This window comes from Mixophyes fleayi, chromosome 4, assembly GCF_038048845.1.
Source record: "Mixophyes fleayi isolate aMixFle1 chromosome 4, aMixFle1.hap1, whole genome shotgun sequence".
In the NCBI taxonomy this organism is placed as follows: Eukaryota; Metazoa; Chordata; class Amphibia; order Anura; family Limnodynastidae; genus Mixophyes; species Mixophyes fleayi.
In genome coordinates, this window is record NC_134405.1 from 304009733 (window position 1) to 304030396 (window position 20664).

Here is a 20664-nt window from a genome sequence, read left to right on the forward strand (position 1 = left end):
AAAGCTGTGCAGTGTTCCAAGTGAGCTGACTAGCTAGATTGCTGTTTTTAGCAGAGTGATATTACAGGAATTGAGAAAAGGTTTTTGTAGCTGTCATTGTAAATAGTTATCTGGCAGCTGGAGCTAGTTTATGAATCCTCACACTTTGCTTAGTGATTTAAATGTCATTGAAAGCAGTGCATTTACATAGTGTATTTATAAGTTTAGTCAATGACAGGATTATAGTGGTTCTCACTGGCTTGACTAACTGGCCATAGGTTATCCCACTGCTGGATTATAGAAAAACATCATGCTAGCAATATGATCTCATTATGTGATCTGATAATTTTCTAAAAAGGAAATATCCAGCCACCTTGGGACAAGAGACATTTGTATTTTAATATTTAAACCATATTCATATGTTTATGTTGGAATTTTTAATGTATTACATAATTATATTTTTACAAGTGATAAGGCATGTCATTTGGTTAAACAAAAACCCACAAATCCTGGCAAACTCCAAGCATTGATTAGTCAAGAATGGGCGGCCATCAGTCAGTATGTGGCCCAGAAGTTGATTGACAGCATGCCAGGGCGAATTGCAGAGGTCTTCACAAAGAAGGGTCAACACTGCAAATATTGACTCTTTGCATAAACTTAATGTAATTGTCAATAAAAGCCTTTGACACTTATGAAATGCTTGTTATTTTACGTCAGTTTACCACAGCAACATCTGACAAAAAGGTCTAAAAACACTGAAGCAGCAAACTTTGTGAAAACCAATATTTGTGTCATTCTCAAAACGTTTGCCCATGACTGTACACTAAATGTTGTCAGAATGTTCTGAGGTCATTAAAAATATTTAGAGGATTACCATTACCTTCTGATCAATTACATAACAATCTTACATTGTAACTGGCCATACTCTGCAGTGGGTGTTAAGTATGTATGCATTGATTTATTAATTATTTCACTTGTGGCGGAACTTTCAAATTAGGCTAAACCAATTTGCCCACCTCTAGGTGCAATGAGGGATTGTGCTATGGGCTTTATTATGGTAAAATAGCAAACTATTTTTATTTATAAATACTGTACAAAAAACATTTATTTCCTAATGTTATACAAATATAATGATACATAATATAAAATTGTATATTCCAACATCATTTTTATATAATAACATTGTTTTTGTGGCTAAACATCATCATTTGACTATAAATTGCAAAAGAACAAAATGTTTTATATATTTTTTAATATTTACTTAAATTTTTTGCCATATTAAATACTGTGAAAGTATGAAAAAGTGTGCATACATAGAAATAAACGTACATAGTTTGCGTAGCTATATACAGTACTTGTTTGTCTTATATGAATAGTTATATTTCTATAATGTGTAAAGTTGTTTTTTTTTTACAATAGCTGAGAAAGTAACACGAGTTTAATAAAATTGCAATACCAAAATAACAATCATAATCTAATTGCTACAATTATTTTCACCCGTATTATTATTATATTTATTTTGTTGGGTACAGCAAAATATTAATAAACTTAAAAAAAAAGCAGAAAGACTTACTATGTACAGCTTAGATAAAGTAAAGCTGGGATATGACTGAATATATAAGTACACAAGAGATTCAACAATGTTCATTAGAGGAGTCTTTTAAAACAAAATCAAATTTTACACCAAGGGGAAACAGTATTAACTTGTTGGAAATTCATAAGTAATAGTAGAAAATAATATTTCATTGAAAGAATAATAGATGCTTCAGACAAACTCCTAGATAAAAAAAAAATAGATACTAATTTTGATTTGCATCTACTCTCAATATTCCATGTTTCTAAGTTTGTTTGATGTGTGTTTCCCTGTTGGCTATGAAGTTATCACTATTGACCAGAAGAGGGCAGACTTGTCATCCAAACATTTATTTCAACCATAGTAATGGATCTGTTCATGTCAGCTCCACACTCTCCTCCCCCTGGCTCAGTGATTTACCCTCCCATCTTTCCTCTCACACAAAGAAGAGCTGCTGCTCCGATGAGAATATTGTGGATGTTTTATTATTTCTATGGATGGGTTGATTTTCTGGGGGGATGGAACAATGAATATGTAACTTACATGCCTTTTGGATAATACAGGACCTGTATGACAACAAATATCAAGAAAATAATTTAAGATATGGACATCAGAGGCTTCTTTCAGTGTTGGAAATGGCAAGTAGTGATTTCCTTTCTCCTTTGTAGCTGGGGCTGGGTCTCTGGGCAGCTTCGTTATTCCATTGTGGAGGAGTCTGATTCAGGGACATTGGTAGGAAATGTAGCTCAGGATCTGGGACTAAAACGTGCAGAGCTCTCTCAGCGCAGGTTACATTTGACATCAGGAAATGACCACAAATATTTTGCTATAAATAAGGCAAATGGAGGTTTGACTGTGAATAACAGGATTGATAGAGAGACCCTGTGTGGATCTAGTCTGAGCTGTTTGCTGCATTCAGAGGCAGCTGCTGAAAATCCTTTGCAAATTGTCAGTCTAGAAATAGAGATTCTGGATATAAATGATAACTCCCCTACTTTCTTATCTAATAATCGCACTATTGAGATTACAGAATTAGTTGCAAATCCTGGTACACAGTATGATTTAGAGATTGCAGAGGATTTAGATGTTGGTGTTAATGGTATTAGTCAGTATACATTAAATAAAAATTCATATTTTTCATTGTCTGTGAAGAATCGTAAGGACGGATCTCTCGTTCCTCAGCTGATATTAGAAAAGATTTTAGACAGGGAAGACAAAAAAGAACATAGTCTTATTCTCACAGCTACTGATGGAGGAGAACCAGCTAGATCAGGGTCCTGTCACATAACAATAAATGTATTAGATATTAATGATAATCCACCAGTCTTTGATCAATCAGTTTATAAAATCAGTGTTAAGGAAAATATCCCTTTAAAAACTGTTCTATTAACATTGAATGCAACAGATCTGGATGATGGTGCAAATGGTGAAATTCAGTACTTCTATGGCGGTCACACATATAAATCTGCCAGAAGATTATTTGCTTTGAATGAAGACAGTGGAGAGATTTATATTAATGGGACTGTAGATTATGAAGAATCAAATTTTTATGAATTATCTATTAAGGCAGTAGACAAAGGGATTCCCAAACTAGAAGGGAACTGTTTAGTCCAGGTAGAAATAGAAGATGTAAATGACAATTCCCCAGAAATCACATTTACCACAGTGATAAACGAGATTCCAGAAAATGCACCACTAGGAACTGTTGTTGGATTTATTAATGTGAGAGACAAGGATTCTGGAAAGAATGGAGAAATACAACTGGATATGTCACCTAATCTGCCCTTTAAGATCAGATCTATTAAAAATCGTTACTCATTGGTCACAGATGGGAATCTGGATAGAGAGAAAATATCCCAATACACTATTGATCTGACTGCTGCTGATTTAGGGTCTCCTCCTCTGTACAGTAAGACAACTGTTATTCTTAGTGTGTCAGATATTAATGATAATGCACCGACATTTACACAGTCTACTTATAATGCTTTCATTAAGGAAAACAGTGACCCAGGTACTTTTCTATGTACAGTATCTGCTATTGATCTAGATGAGGGTGTTAACTCTGATCTGGTTTACTCTATAGCTGAGAGTGAGATAGATGATTCCTCTATATCTTCTTTTGTTTACATTAATTCTAATAATGGTAATATATATGCTCAGCGCTCCTTTGACTATGAGCACATCCAGGTTTTACAAATCACCATAAGGGTAGAAGATTCAGGATCTCCAAAGTTATTTTCCACTGTCCCCATCTTTGTATTTATTTTGGATACAAATGACAACTTCCCCACCTTGCTGTATCCAGAACACTCTGAAGATCTCATTGTTCAAGAGAGGATTCCAAAATCTACAACTGCTGGTTATTTGGTGACAAAACTCTCTGCAGTGGATCTGGACTCTGGTCACAATGCCTGGTTAGTATTTAATCTCATTGAACCAGCCAACTCCTTATGGTTTCAGGTGTCTAAACAGACAGGAGAGCTCAGAACTGTGAGAGGTTTTCAGGAAACAGAAAATGCAGAGCAACAAATTCTCATTTCTATCAGTGACCATGGGGATCCTCCTTTATCATCTACAGTCACTGTACTTGTCAGTATTGTAGACGGGGTTATATTGGAAAAAATCAGATCTGTTGATTCCCTAACAAATTCCAAACCACCATCAGATATGACTTTGTATCTAATTATTTCCCTAGTGGCCATCAGCTTAGTGTCACTTGTTACATTCATTATATTATTGGTGAAATGCCTGAGGAAAGAAAGTTATGATTCCAGCAGTAGCTGCTGTTTACTTACTGGATCCCAATCCAAACCCTACACAGAACAGTATCAGCCAGCTCTTTACCTGAACACAGATGGAACTTTAAAATACATGGAGGTCAGGATGGTTCCTCCAGGAACACAAGGACAATATTACCAACCTACCTTTCCCCCAGCACCTGGACAGCAAGATTTCAGTTGTATGAAGCCTCTAGATTTTCCCCAGTTTAAAGATATGGTTAAAGACACCGATAATTCCTCAGATATGAGCTGCTTAGATGATCCAAACAAGGTAAGTTATATTACAACTTATTTTTCTTTCGTTCTCGCCTCATTAATTGCTATGCAAATTAAATATATATTTTTTGTAATTTGAATATTATTGACAAAGTTATTACTGTTATCATTATTTCTGACTAATAGAGGGATATTTATTTATGACCACATTTTCAGAGCAGTTTCCACATGGTTTAATGAATTGGTAAATGCCTAACATTTCCTTCCTTTAGTTGCAGTGTTAAAAAATAAGTATATTTATTCTGTATAAATCACATTCATACTACTACAGGATTAATCACTCTTTTACTTTAGTTACCATTTCCTTAATATTTGCCTTAATACATGGGTCATTTTAATTTTAAAAATAGCAAAAATAGAAAACCAAGAGATGAACTATATTACTTTAAAATAATAATTCCTGTGATGTGTTGTATTGTTGTCTGTGTTTACAACATTTTCAACTCTAGTTCTTTTTAGCAAAGTCATATCTAAATACTGTACACCAATATATTTCAATGTCATTATTCTTACTATGCAAGGTTGTGTACTTTGAAACAATATTGTAAATGGTTGTGTGTGAGTGTGTGGTATTGTATACAGTTGTGTCGCCTAGAGTATGCAAAAATAGAAATTCTATTTTAAAGAGCCATGTATGTGTTTATTAGAGATGTTCACTGACCCCGTGTTCTGGTTTTGGTTTTAGATTAACTTTGTGTTTTGGTTTTGGCAAAACCGCACTTGCGTGTTTTGGTTTTGGTTTTGGATCCCGTTTTTTTTTGTTGCTAAAATCACATATTTTTGCTGTTCTTTCCCCCTACATTATTATTAACCTCAATAACACTAATTTCAAGTCATTGCAGTCAATTTTGACCACCTCACAGGTCACAATATTATTTTCATACACTTTCAAACAAAGACTGCAGATTTAGAAGACCAAGCCTGCCAGACCTATTATTTGTATTTCAGCAATGACAATTAGCAATGGACCAATGGAGCTCTCCTCTTTGTGTTTTACCTATATAATACAGTACAATGTGACTGCAGATTTAGAAGACCAAGCCTGCCAGACCTATTATTTCTATTTCAGCAATAACAATTAGCAGTGAAGCAATGGAGCTCTCCTCTTTGTGTGTTACCTATATAACATACATTATGGGACTGCAAATTTAGAAGCAATGGAGCTCTCCTGAATGTCACTGGAGACTTTGAAAAACACTGCTCACCCTCCTCTTTCTTTTCTACCTATGACGCTGCCCAACTGCACTACAGACTGCCAAGAACGGTGCTACCCCTTCTGTGTCTCTCTGTGAAATGACGCTGGATCGCCGTGGAGAGCGTTACTTATACAATCCAAAGCTCGTGAGATCCGAGATCCGACGACGTAACGATGACGTTTTGCCTCATTTTCAATTCCGAGGGTTCGGTACTCGGATCTGCTAAGTTCGGGTGTGTTCGGTTCTCGGGGAACCAAGCCTGAGCATCTCCAGTGTTAATACAATGCTTATTTTTAAAAGCAGCCCTTCTTACCACATCCTACTTTGCTCCATACCTATAGCAAATAGGACTCCACCCCATTGAGGAAGAAATGTTTCCTTAGTCACAAAGCCTTCTCTTGCCAAAGCTTTTAGTGCTGGGTGATTTAGTCTGTCCTTAGCACTTCAATAGATCTTTATGGAAGCTTTTGCATAGAGATATTTTGCTATGGATGTCTTGCAGTGTGTTTATGTGCAGTGGAACTGCTGGGAAAACTTTTGAAAACCATTTTGAACTAGTTTATGAGATCAAAGTAAAGTTTCGTAAAATTGGAAGGAAATTCTAGAACTTTTGCAACTTTAAAATGCATTCATTATGATTATGTTCCAAGTGCATGGAGTGCTTTCAATATAGGTATAATATATTCTGCAAATCTGTGTTGCTAATGAAGTGTGTATTCAACATTCTAGGAACAAATTTGGCAAACAAGTTAATTTGCATGTTTTGCATTTTCAATAATTGTGTTCATGTTCTAGTGAGTTTAGATTGACCCGTGATCAAACTGGCCCCAATCATGAGTGAACCATGAAAAAGTTCAAGGCCATCGAACCATACTCTTCGATCAAATGTTTAACTTGCTCAAAGAGTTAGGCATCTCTATTAGTGAGTCTTCTATCCAACTGAGATCAGACATTTCAACTCTTTCTTCCTTTTCTTAGTGATTCTAACATCAGTGCATTTATATAGTCTATGTATGAGGTTAGCCCATGACAAGATGGTGGTGGATTCTCAATGGCTGGCCATAGTTTATCTTACTGCTTGAACTATGGAAAAACATCAAGATGGCACTCTAATATCATTATATGATCTGGTCACTCTCCAAAATACGCAGCACCTTTGTAAAGACAAGAGGCATTTATGAAGCCTCTGAAAAATGTCCTAAAGGCAATGATTTGGCTTTGTTTTTATATTTAAAAACAAGTCTTAAATAAATATTCAATAATTCAATATATTTTTGCATGTATGAATCAAGAACAAATGTTTATGTTGGAATATTAAATTTATGTATAATTAAATTTTTACAAGTACACAGATATGTGATTAGTTTACGTTGCATAGAAAACCCTTTGTAGCATAATAAATTTGAGGCATAATTTCTACAGAAACATGTTATCAGTAAATATGGGCAATATTTGAATGGGCAGTATAAGGAAATAAAGTGTAGCTGTCTTTATGTTTAAGCACGGTTAGCGAAGTGGATAGCACTTCTGCCTCACAGCACTGGGGTCATGAGTTCAATTTCCGACCATGGCCTTATCTGTGTGAGTTTGTATATTCTCCCTGTGTTTGCGTGGGTTTCTTTTGAGTACTCCAGTTTCCTCCCACACTACAAAAACATATTAGTAGGTTAATTGGCTGCTATCAAATTTACCCTAGTCTCTCTGTCTCTGTCTGAATGTGTATGTTAGGAAATTTAGACTGTAAGCTCCAACGGGGCAGGGACTGATGTGAATGAGTTCTCTATACAGCGCTGCGGAATAAGTGGCGCTATATAAATAGCTGATGATGATGATGAAGTATGAGGTTTGGCATCTGTTACCTGCCTATGAGCATACTTCTGTGCCCACCCACCTGTACTACACTTTGAACCGCAAAACCATATGAAATAGCAGCATACCTTTCCATTGTGTTATAATTATTATGGAACATACATATCAATTATACTTTAACTGCTTACTTGCCTCAGTGTATGCATTTTATAATATACGTATCTATATGGAACACGTTGGAACAGTCTGAGATTATTTAAAACTTCTGGAAGATTGTAATTGCCTTTTGATCAATTGCATAACATTATTTCACTGTAATTGTCCAGACTCTGCCGGGGGTACTTTGATCACTACAACATACAATGTGGTATGTCCTCAAATATTGGTATGGGTTTTATATTGGTAAAAAAGCAAAAACACATACATTTTTATTCTTATTTTCAAATAGTTTACATAACTTAGTTTTCTGATATTCTATACATATATGACATATAGCGTACATGTTGATATGTCAACACAATTTGTGACATTTAATAAAACAATTTCGGTGCCATGGATTCAACATATGACAGGGGTAAATATTGACAATTTTATATTTTTTTGTTGAAAATACTATACTTCAACTTTCTGCCACCTTCAAGGATATCTACTAGTAATTAGTTTGGAACATTCTTAAAATATTCTAGAAAACACTTAAAATATGAACATACATTTCACAAATACACAAATACATATACAGTCTGTGTGTACATATAGTGGAAATTTAGAAGTGGCGATGTGGAAAATAGAAGTGAATGGAGTGTGATAGTTTTACAATGAAGACAGTAGGAGAAGTGGTGGTATGTAGCTGGCTTAGCATATATATATATATATATATATATATATATATACATACAAGTTAACCCGTGCATGATACTCATGCATTCTAGTCAAATCAAGCTACTTAAGGTGTTAAAAAGGTTCTTGTCATGCATTTGGCTATAGCCCAGGCCTCCTCAGGGGAAGAGCGTTACTTCCCGACGTAAGCGCCCTTTTTTAACTTGGTTTTGTCCACATGTCACCACCTCATCATTCTTCTCCATCACCTCATCCTTCATTTTCATCGCCACATCTATCCAGATGTCTATCCAGACACAGGGATCTCTCTCAGCGGTCCTGAGTATCACACTCCTCTCACTCTGTCACACCCGACAACCACCAACCACTCCCTACTGTCACCCCTGGTAACCACCAACCACTCCCAACTGTCACTTCTCCTTTAAGAAATATATATATATATTTTTTAAATCTTTATAAACACTTTTAACAATTAACAAATTAAAAACATCTTAGTATACCAAATTTCAGCCCATTCTGAATTTATTTTTACACACACACTAAGAATTTAGTAGGTCAGTGTATAACTCCGCCCAGCAGGTGGCGCTGCAGCTTGGTTTTATTTTTTTCCACACACACAGACAGACTAACACAAGCCACTAGGCATTTATATTATAGATATATATATATAGATATAGATATACATATATATATATATATATATATATATATATATATATATATACATATACGAGATATGTCTATTAAATAATGAGACTGTGATTCTACCTAGTAAACAAAGCAGTCAGAACCAGTTATAACTGCATATGTAGTAACCTTGAACAGGTCTGAACCTGCATAACAAGCTGCAACACTCTATGACGTTCAGTTGATTGTGAGTCGCCATTTAGTTTGGTTGTGTTTTCTGTAGAGTGCTGAAAAAATGCTAAGTTTAAAAGTTGAACAGCGCGTCAATTTAAAATTTTTAGTAAGATTGCATAAAACACCAACAGAATGTTTTCAAATGCTTACTACGGCCTATGGGAATGACTGCCTGTCTCGTGCGCGTGTGTTTGAGTGGCACAAAAGATTTAGTGAGCGACGTGAGAATTTCGAAGATGATGAACGCCCTGGATGACCTTGCACTTCAAGAACCGAAGAAAATGTAGTAAAAAAATCATTCAGATTGTTCGAAAAGACCAGCGACTCAGTGTTCGAATGATGGCTGAATCCATGAACATTGACAAAGAAAATTATGGAAAATTATGCGTGAGGATCCTAACATGACGAAACTTTGTGCAAAGATGGTCCCAAGGGTTCGCACACCAGAGCAAAAAGAACGTCGCAAGGAATATGGTGTTGACATTCTACAGCAACTTGACACAGATCCAAACCCGTTTCATAAAGTAATCACTTGTGATGAGACCTGGATCTTCCAGTACGATCCTGAAACCAAAAGACAGTCAATGCACTGAAAAACACTGTCATCACCAAGAATGAAAAAAGCTTGTCAAACCAAGTCAAAATTTAAAGCAATGGTCATTGTTTTTTTCAATATCAAGGGTGTAATTTGGAAGAATGGGCTCCAGAGGGCACAACAGTTAATCAGCATTATTATAAGGAAGTTTTGCAAAAGCTGAGAGAAAGATTCAGAAAGAAACAGCCGCAACTGTGGAAAAATGGTTTCTTTCTTCACCAGTACAATGCGCCTGCTCACACTGCACTTTCTGTGAAGCAGTTTTTGACTGACAAACACATTACTACACTTGAACATCCTCCATATTCGCCCGATTCAGCAGATATGTTGGAACAATTGACAGAAATTGATTTGCTCCATGCCTTCGACCAGTGGAAAACAAGACTACAGCGATGTATTAGTGCAAATGGGGAGTATATTGAAGGGGACAAACATTAAATTTGTAATACCAATAAATAAAGGTAAGTTATTTAATCAGTCTTGTTGTTTAATAGGCATACCTTGTGTGTATATATATATATATATATATATATATATATATATATAAAATAAAAAACAATTATTTTTTTAAATTGATAATTGAGAAAGTAACAGAGGTTTAAAAAAGGGCAGTAGAAATATAACCATCATTATGTTTTGCTATAATTATTTCACCTTAATTAACATTATGTAATTTTACTTTGTTTGGAACATTGCCTACAAATAGTTTGTAGAAGATCCAAATGATTGCTAGCAATGATGCAGGGTCTAAAGCAAAATATATAATAAAATATTATTACAGCTTAATATGTACAGCTTGGAAGAAACGAAGGAAAGGTGGGACATAATTGAAACTTTTAAGTACATAGGTTCTAAGTACAAAGGGTTTCAACAAGGCTTAGGAGAGGAGTTATTTCAAAACATCAAACTCTAGAACAAATGGTCAGTGTTAACTTGGTGGAAAGTTTAAAACGAGTTACAAAATAATATTTTACTGAAACAATAAAGCATGCTTGGAACAAACTCCCAGGTGATACAGTAGCAAAAACTAAAGTAAATTAATATAACCTTTCTTAGGATAAACATAAGTCTGTTTTGAGACAAAACTAGTGCAGATAAAAAATATTATTAAGTAGAATGGAAAGACTAAATAGATCAATTAGTTATAAATTGCATTCGTGCTTGTTGGCTATGAAGTTATCATTATTGTCCAGAAGAGGGCAGACTTGTCATCCAAATGTTTATTTCATCTCTAGTAGTAGATATGTCCATGTCAGCTCCACACTCTCCTCCCCCTGGCTCAGTGATTCACCCGCCCATCTTTCCTCTCACACAAAGAAGAGCTGCTGCTCCGATGAGAGCCCTGTGGATGTTTTATTTCTATGGATGGATTGATTTTCTTGGGGGATGGAACAATGAATATATAACCTACATGCCTTTTGGATAATACAGGACCTATATGACAACAAATATCAAGAAAACAATTTAAGATATGGACTTCAGAGGCTCCTTTCGGGGTTGGAAATGGCAAGTAGTGATTTCCTTTCTCCTTTATAGCTGGGGCTGGGTCTCTGGGCAGCTGCGTTATTCTATTGTGGAGGAATCTGAACCAGGGACATTGGTAGGAAATGTAGCTCAGGATCTAGGACTAAAACGTGCAGAGCTCTCTCAGCGCAGGTTACATTTGACATCTGAATATGATCACAAATATTTTGCTGTAAATAAGGCAAATGGAGGTTTGACTGTAAATAACAGGATTGATAGAGAGACCCTGTGTGGATCTAGTCTGAGCTGTTTGCTGCATTTGGAGGCAGCTGCTGAAAATCCTTTGGAGATTTTCAGTTTAGAGATAGAGATTCTGGATATAAATGATAACTCCCCTACTTTCTTATCTAATAATCGCACTATTGAGATTACAGAATTATTAGCAAATCCTGGTACACGGTTTGCCTTAGAGATTGCAGAGGATCTAGATGTTGTTGTTAATGGTATTAGTCAGTATACATTAAATACAAATTCATATTTTTCATTGTCTGTGAAGAATCGTAAGGACGGAACTCTCATTCCTCAGCTGATATTAGAAAAGACTTTAGACAGAGAAGAAAAAAAAGAGCATAGTCTTATTCTCACTGCTACTGATGGAGGAGAACCAGCCAGATCAGGGTCCTGTCACATAACAATAAATGTATTAGATATTAATGATAATCCACCAGTCTTTGATCAATCAGTTTATAAAATCACAGTAAAGGAAAATCTTCCTTTAAAAACTGTTCTATTAACATTAAATGCAACAGATCTGGATGATGGTGCAAATGGGGAAATTCAGTACTTCTTTGATGACCACACATTTAAATCTGCCAGAAAATTATTTGCTTTGAATGAAGACAGTGGAGAGATTTATATTAATGGAATTGTGGATTTTGAAGAATTAAATTTTTATGAATTATCTATTAAAGCAGTAGACAAAGGAATTCCCAAACTGGAAGAGAGTTGCCTGGTCCAGGTAGAAATTAAAGATGTAAATGACAATTCCCCAGAAATCACATTTACCACAGTGATAAATGACATTCCAGAAAATTCACCACTAGGAACTGTTGTTGGATTTATTAATGTGAGAGACAAGGATTCTGGAAAGAATGGAGAAATACAACTGGATATGTCACCTAATCTGCCTTTTAAGATCAGACCTATTAAAAATCGTTACTCATTGGTCACAGATGGGAATCTGGATAGAGAGAAAATATCCCAATACACTATTGAGCTGACTGCTGCTGATTTAGGGTCTCCTCCTCTGTACAGTAAGACAACTGTTATTCTCAGTGTGTCAGATATTAATGATAATGCACCAACATTTACACAGTCTACTTATAATGCTTTCATTAAGGAAAACAGTGACCCAGGTACTTTTCTATGTACAGTTTCTGCTATTGATCTAGATGAGGGTGTTAACTCTGATCTGGTTTATTCTATAGTTGAGAGTAAGATAGATGATTCCTCTGTATCTTCTTTTGTTTACATTAATTCTAATAATGGTAATATATATGCTCAGCGCTCCTTTGACTATGAGCACATCCAGGTTTTACAAATCACCATAAAGGTAGACGATTCTGGATCTCCAAAGTTATTTTCTACTGTTCCTGTATTTATATTCATTTTGGATACAAATGACAACTCCCCCACCTTGCTGTATCCAGAACACTCTGAAGATCTCGATGTTCAAGAGAGGATTCCAAAATCTGCAACTGCTGGTTATTTGGTGACAAAACTCTCTGCAGTGGATCTGGACTCTGGTCACAATGCCTGGTTAGATTTTAATCTCATTGACGCTGCCAATTCCTTATTGTTTCAAGTGTCTAAACATACAGGAGAGCTCAGAACTGTGAGAGGTTTTCAGGAAACAGAAAATACAGAACAACAACTTCTCATTTCTATCAGTGACCATGGGGATCCTCCTTTATCAACTACAGTCACTGTACTTGTCAATATTGAGGATGGGGTTATATTGGAAAAACCCAAATCTGTTGATTCTCAAACAATTTCCAAACCACCATCAGATATGACTTTGTATCTAATTATTTCCCTAGTGGCCATCAGCTTAGTGTCACTTGTTACATTCATTATATTATTGGTGAAATGTCTGAAGAAAGAAAGTTATGATTCCAGCAGTAGCTGCTGTTTTCTTACTGGATCCCAATCCAAACCCTACACAGATCAGTATCAGCCAGCTCTTTACTTGAACACAGACGGAACCTTAAAATACATGGAGGTCAGGATGGTTCCTCCAGGAACCCAAGGACAATATTACCAAACTCACTTCCCCCCAGCCCCCGAACAGCAAGATTTCAGTTCTATGAAGTCTCTGGATTTTCCCCAGTTAAAAGATACAGTTAGAGGCACCAATAATTCCTCAAATATGAGCTGCTTGGATGACTTAGCCAAGGTAAGTCATAATAGAACACATCTTCCTTTCTTTCCTAATACAATTATATACAAATTAGAAATTGGCATGTTTATAACCTGAATGTTGGTGATATGTAACAGAAAACTCATACTGTTGTTATTATTATTATTTCTCACTAATAATCTCATAAATCCATTTAATCATGTATGAATGGCCCATGAGCTGCACGGTAATGAATTGATTGACTCCTAACATTTCCTTATTTTTTGTTTTTATATATATATATATATATATATATATATATATATATATATATATATATATATTGTATCCGTGTGCAAAGCAAGCATCAAACTGCAAGGTCACTAGATCTTTTACTTTAGTTACCATTGAACAATTGAATATTATAGGTTGCCATTGTTTTTTGCTAGTGGTTTCTAAGCCTAATGCCTTTATAAGTGAGGACAAAGATTGTTACAGGTCTCTAGAATCTCTCTAGCCAAAAAAACAGCCTGTTTTAGTTTATTAATTTTTGGCAATTTTCTTTTTTTAGCTATGCTCATATATTAATACTGCCCATTTCTATATGATATTTTGTGAATATTGGATCTGAGACTGATGGCATATCTCTGCAGTAGTATCAACCTCAGCATGTACTGCCTACTACCACATTTGCATCATGATTTAAATGTTTAAGAACAGAAATGGGCAATGGTGGCCCTATGGCTCCATGCGGCCCTCTGATCTTTCACCTCTGGCCCACAGCTCCTTTCTGCTTCATTTTCAGAGTTATTTGCTATAGCTTGTAACACTTATTTACATGCCTGGTGACATGTTAATAATGATAGATGTCTCTTTCTTTGAATAAATGTGTTGTTTTATCTTATTACCGAGTTAACTTATTACTGAGACTAAGGCTAATGCATGATCCTTTTGAAGGTTAGAGTAATGGTAATTACTATTTTAATTACCATCCATGTGTACTTTTAAACAATATTTTAAAATAGTTGTGTATGTGTGTGTATATGTAGTATCAGCTGTATGTATTGTTTACACTTGTGTAACCTACAGTATGGTGAAATAGAAATTCTATTTTAAGGAGCCATGTATGTGCTGATACCCTGCTTATTTTATATCCGTTGTAGTCATCAGGCAGCACTCTTGACCACATCCTACTTTGCTCTATACATATAGCAAATAGATCTCCACCCCCGCTGAGGAATCACTATTTACTGAATTAGAAATCTGTCTTTCCTGAAGCTCTTCTTGCTGATGATTCAGTCTGTCCATAGCACTTCGATAGCTCTTTATGAAAGCTTGGGTATAGAGATCTTTTGAAGTGCTATGGAAGGCTTGCAGAGTGCTTGTGTGTAGTGAAGCTGCTGGGAAAACTACTAGGGAATTCAAATGGTTAACCCATTTTGAATTAGGTTGTCAAATCAAAGCAAAATTTCTAGAAATTGTGCAAACTTTTAGAGCTTTTGCAAATTTGAAAGACGTTCATTGCGATTGCAATCAATGTCCATAGAGTGTGCTCAATATAGGTGTAATATGTTTCTTAAAATGTCAGATGCCATTAAAGCGTGTGTTCAACATTCTAGGAGCTAACTTGACAAGCACTGTATATGCCTAGTACTTTCAATGGGTGTGTTCAATTGCCAGTGAAGTTAGGATGAACCGTGAACAAACTGGTCCTATATCATGCTCTTTGATTGAATTTTAAACTTGCTCAATCAGTTAGGCATCTCTACTCATGAGTCTTCTCTCCAATGGAGATAACGATAAGGGTTGATTAGGAAGAGGTTGTCCAAATATTGATATCCTCTTTTCATTTCAACTCTTTGATCCTTTTCTTAGTGATTCTGGCATCAGTATATTTACTTAGTCTATGTATGAGGTTAGCCCATGACGATGGTGGCTCCTCATTGGCTTAACAGGCTGGCCTGGCATTATCCTACTGCTTGACCTATGGAAAACATCATGATGACAATCTGATATAAATATGTGACTTGGTCATTTTCCAAAAATGAAATATGCAGCACCTTCGTGACATTTCTGAAGCCTCTGAAAAATGTCATAAAGACCATAATTTGCCTTTGTTTTTATATTTATAAATAGCTCTTAAATAAGTATTTTATTATTCAATATGTTTGTTTCATAATTGAATCAAATACATATGTTTATGTAGGAATATTTAACATATGCACAATTACATTTTTACAAGTTATAGGGGATGTGATTGTTTTACACTGTATTGAAAAAGCTTTCTAGCACATTACATTTGAGGCATATTTTGTACATTAACATGTCAGCAGTAAACTTGGGTAACATTTTAATGGGCAGTATAAGGGCGTAATATGTAGCTATCTTTATGCTGAAGTATGGGGACCAACATCTGTCACCTGCCTATAACACTTCCCTGCCCCCCCCCAACTGTGCTACTCTTTGAACAGTAAACTCATATGTAATTACTGCATACCTTTTTCGTGTTATACATACTGTGCACTTAACTATATAGTTAACACCTTACATACCTCAGTGTATGCATTTTATAAGATATGTATCTATACCAAATACATTAGAATGGTCTGAGATTATTGGCCTATCAGGAACGAATCATGAATTTATTCATGATGGGTGAGGCTTTCAACTTTAGCCATCCCTACATACAATGTGGTATGTTCTCAAATAATGGTATGCGTTTTTTAGTATAGTAAAATAGCAAAAATATATTAATTTTCACTATTACTTACAAATAGTTTAAGTTTTCTGAAATTTCATAAAATATGACATATAATATTAATTTTGATATGCCAACACAATTTTTGACATTAAATAAAACAATTCCTGTAACTAAAAATCATGAATTCAACATTTGACAATAAGGGGTAAATTACCACAATTTTATATTTTTATGTTTATTAATACTTCATTGTTCTGCCACGTTTAGGGATATCTATCAATGATTAGTTTTGAAGATTCTTAAGATATTCCAGCAAACAATGAAAATATAAAAATGTATACATACATATGCATATACATGTTCAATCTGTGTGTACTGTACATACAGTACTTATTTGCCCAATATTTATACATTATCAACATTCATCAACATTTATTTATTAAGCGCCAGCAAATTCCGTAGCGCTTTACAATTGGGAACAAACATTAATAAAACAATACTGGGTATTACATACAGACAGAGAGGTAAGAGAACCCTGCTCGCAAGCTTACAATCTATGGATATATATATAGTTCTATAAAATTTAAAATATATAGATATTTTTAATGACAGCTGAGAAAGTAACAGAACTTTTATAAATTGCTTTAGCATATTAACAATCATTATCTTCTTGCTAACAATGGTGCAGGGTCTAAAACGAAATATATAAATAAATATTTGTGTAGCTAAATATGCACAGCTTGGAAAATACAAAGGATAGGTGCGATTTGATTGAAACGTTTATGTACATGGCTTTTACAATTACAAAGGGTTTTAACAAGGTTCAGAATGGATATATTTTAGGACTAATGTTGGCAAATTACATTTTTCTGGAACAATAGTGGAAGATTCAAACAAATTTACACATAATATAGTGGTTAAAATTCACAGTAAATTAATTTAAACTTGTTTATGATAATCATAGGTCTGTTTAGAGACTAGGCTAATGCAGATCAAACTATTTATAAGTGGAATGGAAAGACTACAATGGATCAATTAATTATATTATAATTTTGCTTGTTGGCTATGAAGTTATCACTATTGACCAGAAGAGGGCAGACTTGTCAACCAAACGTTTATTTCAACTATAGTAATGGATCTGCTCATGTCAGCTTCACTCTCTCCTCCCCCTGGCTCAGTGATTCACCCGCCCATCTTTTCTCTCACAAAAAGAAGAGCTGCTGCTTCGATGAGAGCCCTGTGGATTTTTTATTTCTATGGATGGATTGATTTTCTGGGGGGATGGAACAATGAATATATAACCTACATGCATTTTGTATAATACAGGACCTATTTGACATCAAATATCAAGAAAATAATTTAAGATATGGACTTCAGAGTTTCCTTTCAGTGCTGGAAATGGCAAGTAGTGATTTCCTTTCTCCTTTGTAGCTGGGGCTGGGTCTCTGGGCAGCTTCGTTATTCTATTGTGGAGGAATCTGAACCAGGGACATTGGTAGGAAATGTAGCTCAGGATCTGGGTCTAAAACGTGCAGAGCTCTCTCAGCGCAGGTTACATTTGACATCAGGAATTGACCGCAAATATTTTGCTTTAAATAAGGCAAATGGAGGTTTGACTGTAAATAACAGGATTGATAGAGAGACCCTGTGTGGATCTAGGCTGAGCTGTTTGCTGCATTTAGAGGCAGCTGCTGAAAATCCCTTACAGATTATCAGTCTAGAAATAGAGATTCTGGATATAAATGATAATTTCCCTACTTTCTTATCTAATAATCGCACTATTGAGATTACAGAATTAGTAGCAAGTCCTGGTACATGGTTTGCCTTAGAGATTGCAGAGGATCTAGATGTTGGTGTTAATGGTGTTAGTCAGTATACATTAAATACAAATTCATATTTTTCATTGTCTGTTAAGAATCGTAAGGATGGAACTCTCATTCCTCAGCTGATATTAGAAAAGACTTTAGACAGAGAAGAAAAAAAAGAGCATAGTCTCATTCTCACAGCTACTGATGGAGGAGAACCAGCCAGATCAGGGTCCTGTCACATAACAATAAATGTATTAGATATTAATGATAATCCACCGGTCTTTGATCAATCAGTTTATAAAATCACAGTAAAGGAAAATCTCCCTTTAAAAACTGCTCTATTAAGATTAAATGTAACAGATCTGGATGATGGTGCAAATGGGGAAATTCAGTACTTCTTTGACGACCACACATTTAAATCTGCCAGAAAATTATTTGCTTTGAATGAAGACAGTGGAGAGATTTATAATAATGGAATTGTGGATTTTGAAGAATCAAATTTTTATGAATTATCTATTAAGGCAGTAGACAAAGGGATTCCCAAACTGGAAGGGAACTGTTTAGTTCAAGTAGAAATAGAAGATGTAAATGACAATTTCCCAGAAATTATATTTACCACTGTAGTAAATGACATTCCAGAAAATACACCACTAGGAACTGTTGTTGGATTTATTAATGTGAGAGACAAGGATTCTGGAAAAAATGGAGAAATACAACTGAATATGTCACCTAATTTACCTTTTAAAATCAGACCTATGAAAAATCGTTACTCATTGGTCACAGATGGGAATCTGGATAGAGAGAAAATATCCCAATACACTATTGAGCTGACTGCTGCTGATTTAGGGTCTCCTCCTCTGTACAGTAAGACAACTGTTATTCTCAGTGTGTCAGATATTAATGATAATGCACCAACATTTACACAGTCTACTTATAATGCTTTCATTAAGGAAAACAGTGAACCAGGTACTTTTCTATGTACAGTTTCTGCTATTGATCTAGATGAGGGTGTTAACTCTGATCTGGTTTACTCTATAGTTGAGAGGGAGATAGATGATTCCTCTGTATCTTCTTTTGTTTACATTAATTCTAATAATGGTAATATATATGCTCAACGCTCCTTTGACTATGAGCACATCCAGGTTTTACAAATCACCATAAAAGTAGAAGATTCTGGATCTCCAAAGTTATTTTCCACTGTCCCTGTCTTTATATTCATTTTGGATACAAATGACAACTCCCCCACCTTGCTGTATCCAGAACACTCTGAAGATCTCATTGTTCAAGAGAGGATTCCAAAATCTACAACTGCTGGATATTTGGTGACAAAACTCTCTGCAGTGGATCTGGACTCTGGTCACAATGCCTGGTTAGTCTTTAATCTCATTGACCCCATTGATTCTTCTTTGTTTCAAGTGTCTAAACATACAGGAGAGCTCAGAATTGTGAGTGGTTTTCAGGAAACAGAAAATACAGAGCAGCAACTTCTCATTTCTATCAGTGACCATGGGGATCCTCCTTTATCATCTACAGTCACTGTACTTATTAATGTAGCAGATGAGGTTGTAGTTGAAATACCACAATCTGGTCATTTTATCACAAATTCCAAACCACCATCAGATATGACGCTGTATCTAATTATTTCCCTAGTGGCCATCAGCTTAGTGTCACTTGTTACATTCATTATATTATTGGTGAAATGTCTGAGGAAAGAAAGTTATGATTCCAGCAGTAGTTGCTGTTTTCTTACTGGATCCCAATCTAAACCCTACACAGATCAGTATCAGCCAGCTCTTTACTTGAACACAGATGGAACCTTAAAATACATGGAGGTCAGGATGGTTCCTCCAGGAACACAAGGACAATATTACCAAACTAACTTCCCCCCAGCACCCGAACAGCAAGATTTCAGTTTTATGAAGTGTCTGGACCTTCCCCAGTTTAAAGGCTCTGATAATACCACTGATATGAGCTGCTTGAATAACCCAGAGAAGGTAAGTTACATTAGTTCTCCGCTTGCTTTCTTTCCTCATTAATTTCTATACAAATGAAAAAGATATATTTGCAATTTGAACATTAATAATATGCAGCATGAAATCCATATTGCTGCTGTTATTTTTTTCCACTTGTAATTTTATATATGCATTTAATAAGGTAAGGATGGTCCATGTGTTGCACAATAACGAATTGATGAACTCTTAATATTTTCTCTTTTTATTTACAATATTCATAAAATAAGTAGAAGTATTTGGTATCTATATGTGACATGCTCATTAAACTGCAAGATTATTAGTATATTTTTACTATAGTTACCACTAAATAATTGAATATAATAATTTGACAAATTCAGTTTATTTTTTTATTTGCTGTATTCTTTATAATTGGAA

The 20664-nt window shown here is 35.1% G+C and overlaps 1 protein-coding gene across 22 annotated transcripts in view; it reads left to right on the forward strand.

The window, feature by feature from the left end:
• LOC142152884 (protocadherin gamma-A4-like) overlaps positions 1-20664 on the forward strand; it is a 445481-nt gene that overhangs the window by 276195 nt on the left and 148622 nt on the right. Inside the window, exon 1 of one of the 22 annotated variants that reach the window (XM_075209953.1) lies at positions 2070-4603. The exons of 19 other annotated variants lie outside the window; for them this stretch is intronic. In XM_075209953.1, coding sequence (XP_075066054.1) covers positions 2156-4603 — 2448 coding nt within the window. In that variant the 5' untranslated portion in view covers positions 2070-2155. Of the gene's footprint in view, positions 1-2069; positions 4604-11079; positions 13826-17657; positions 20272-20664 lie in introns of those variants that run through there. 2 more of the 22 variants (XM_075209959.1, XM_075209984.1) reach the window with 2 other exon arrangements.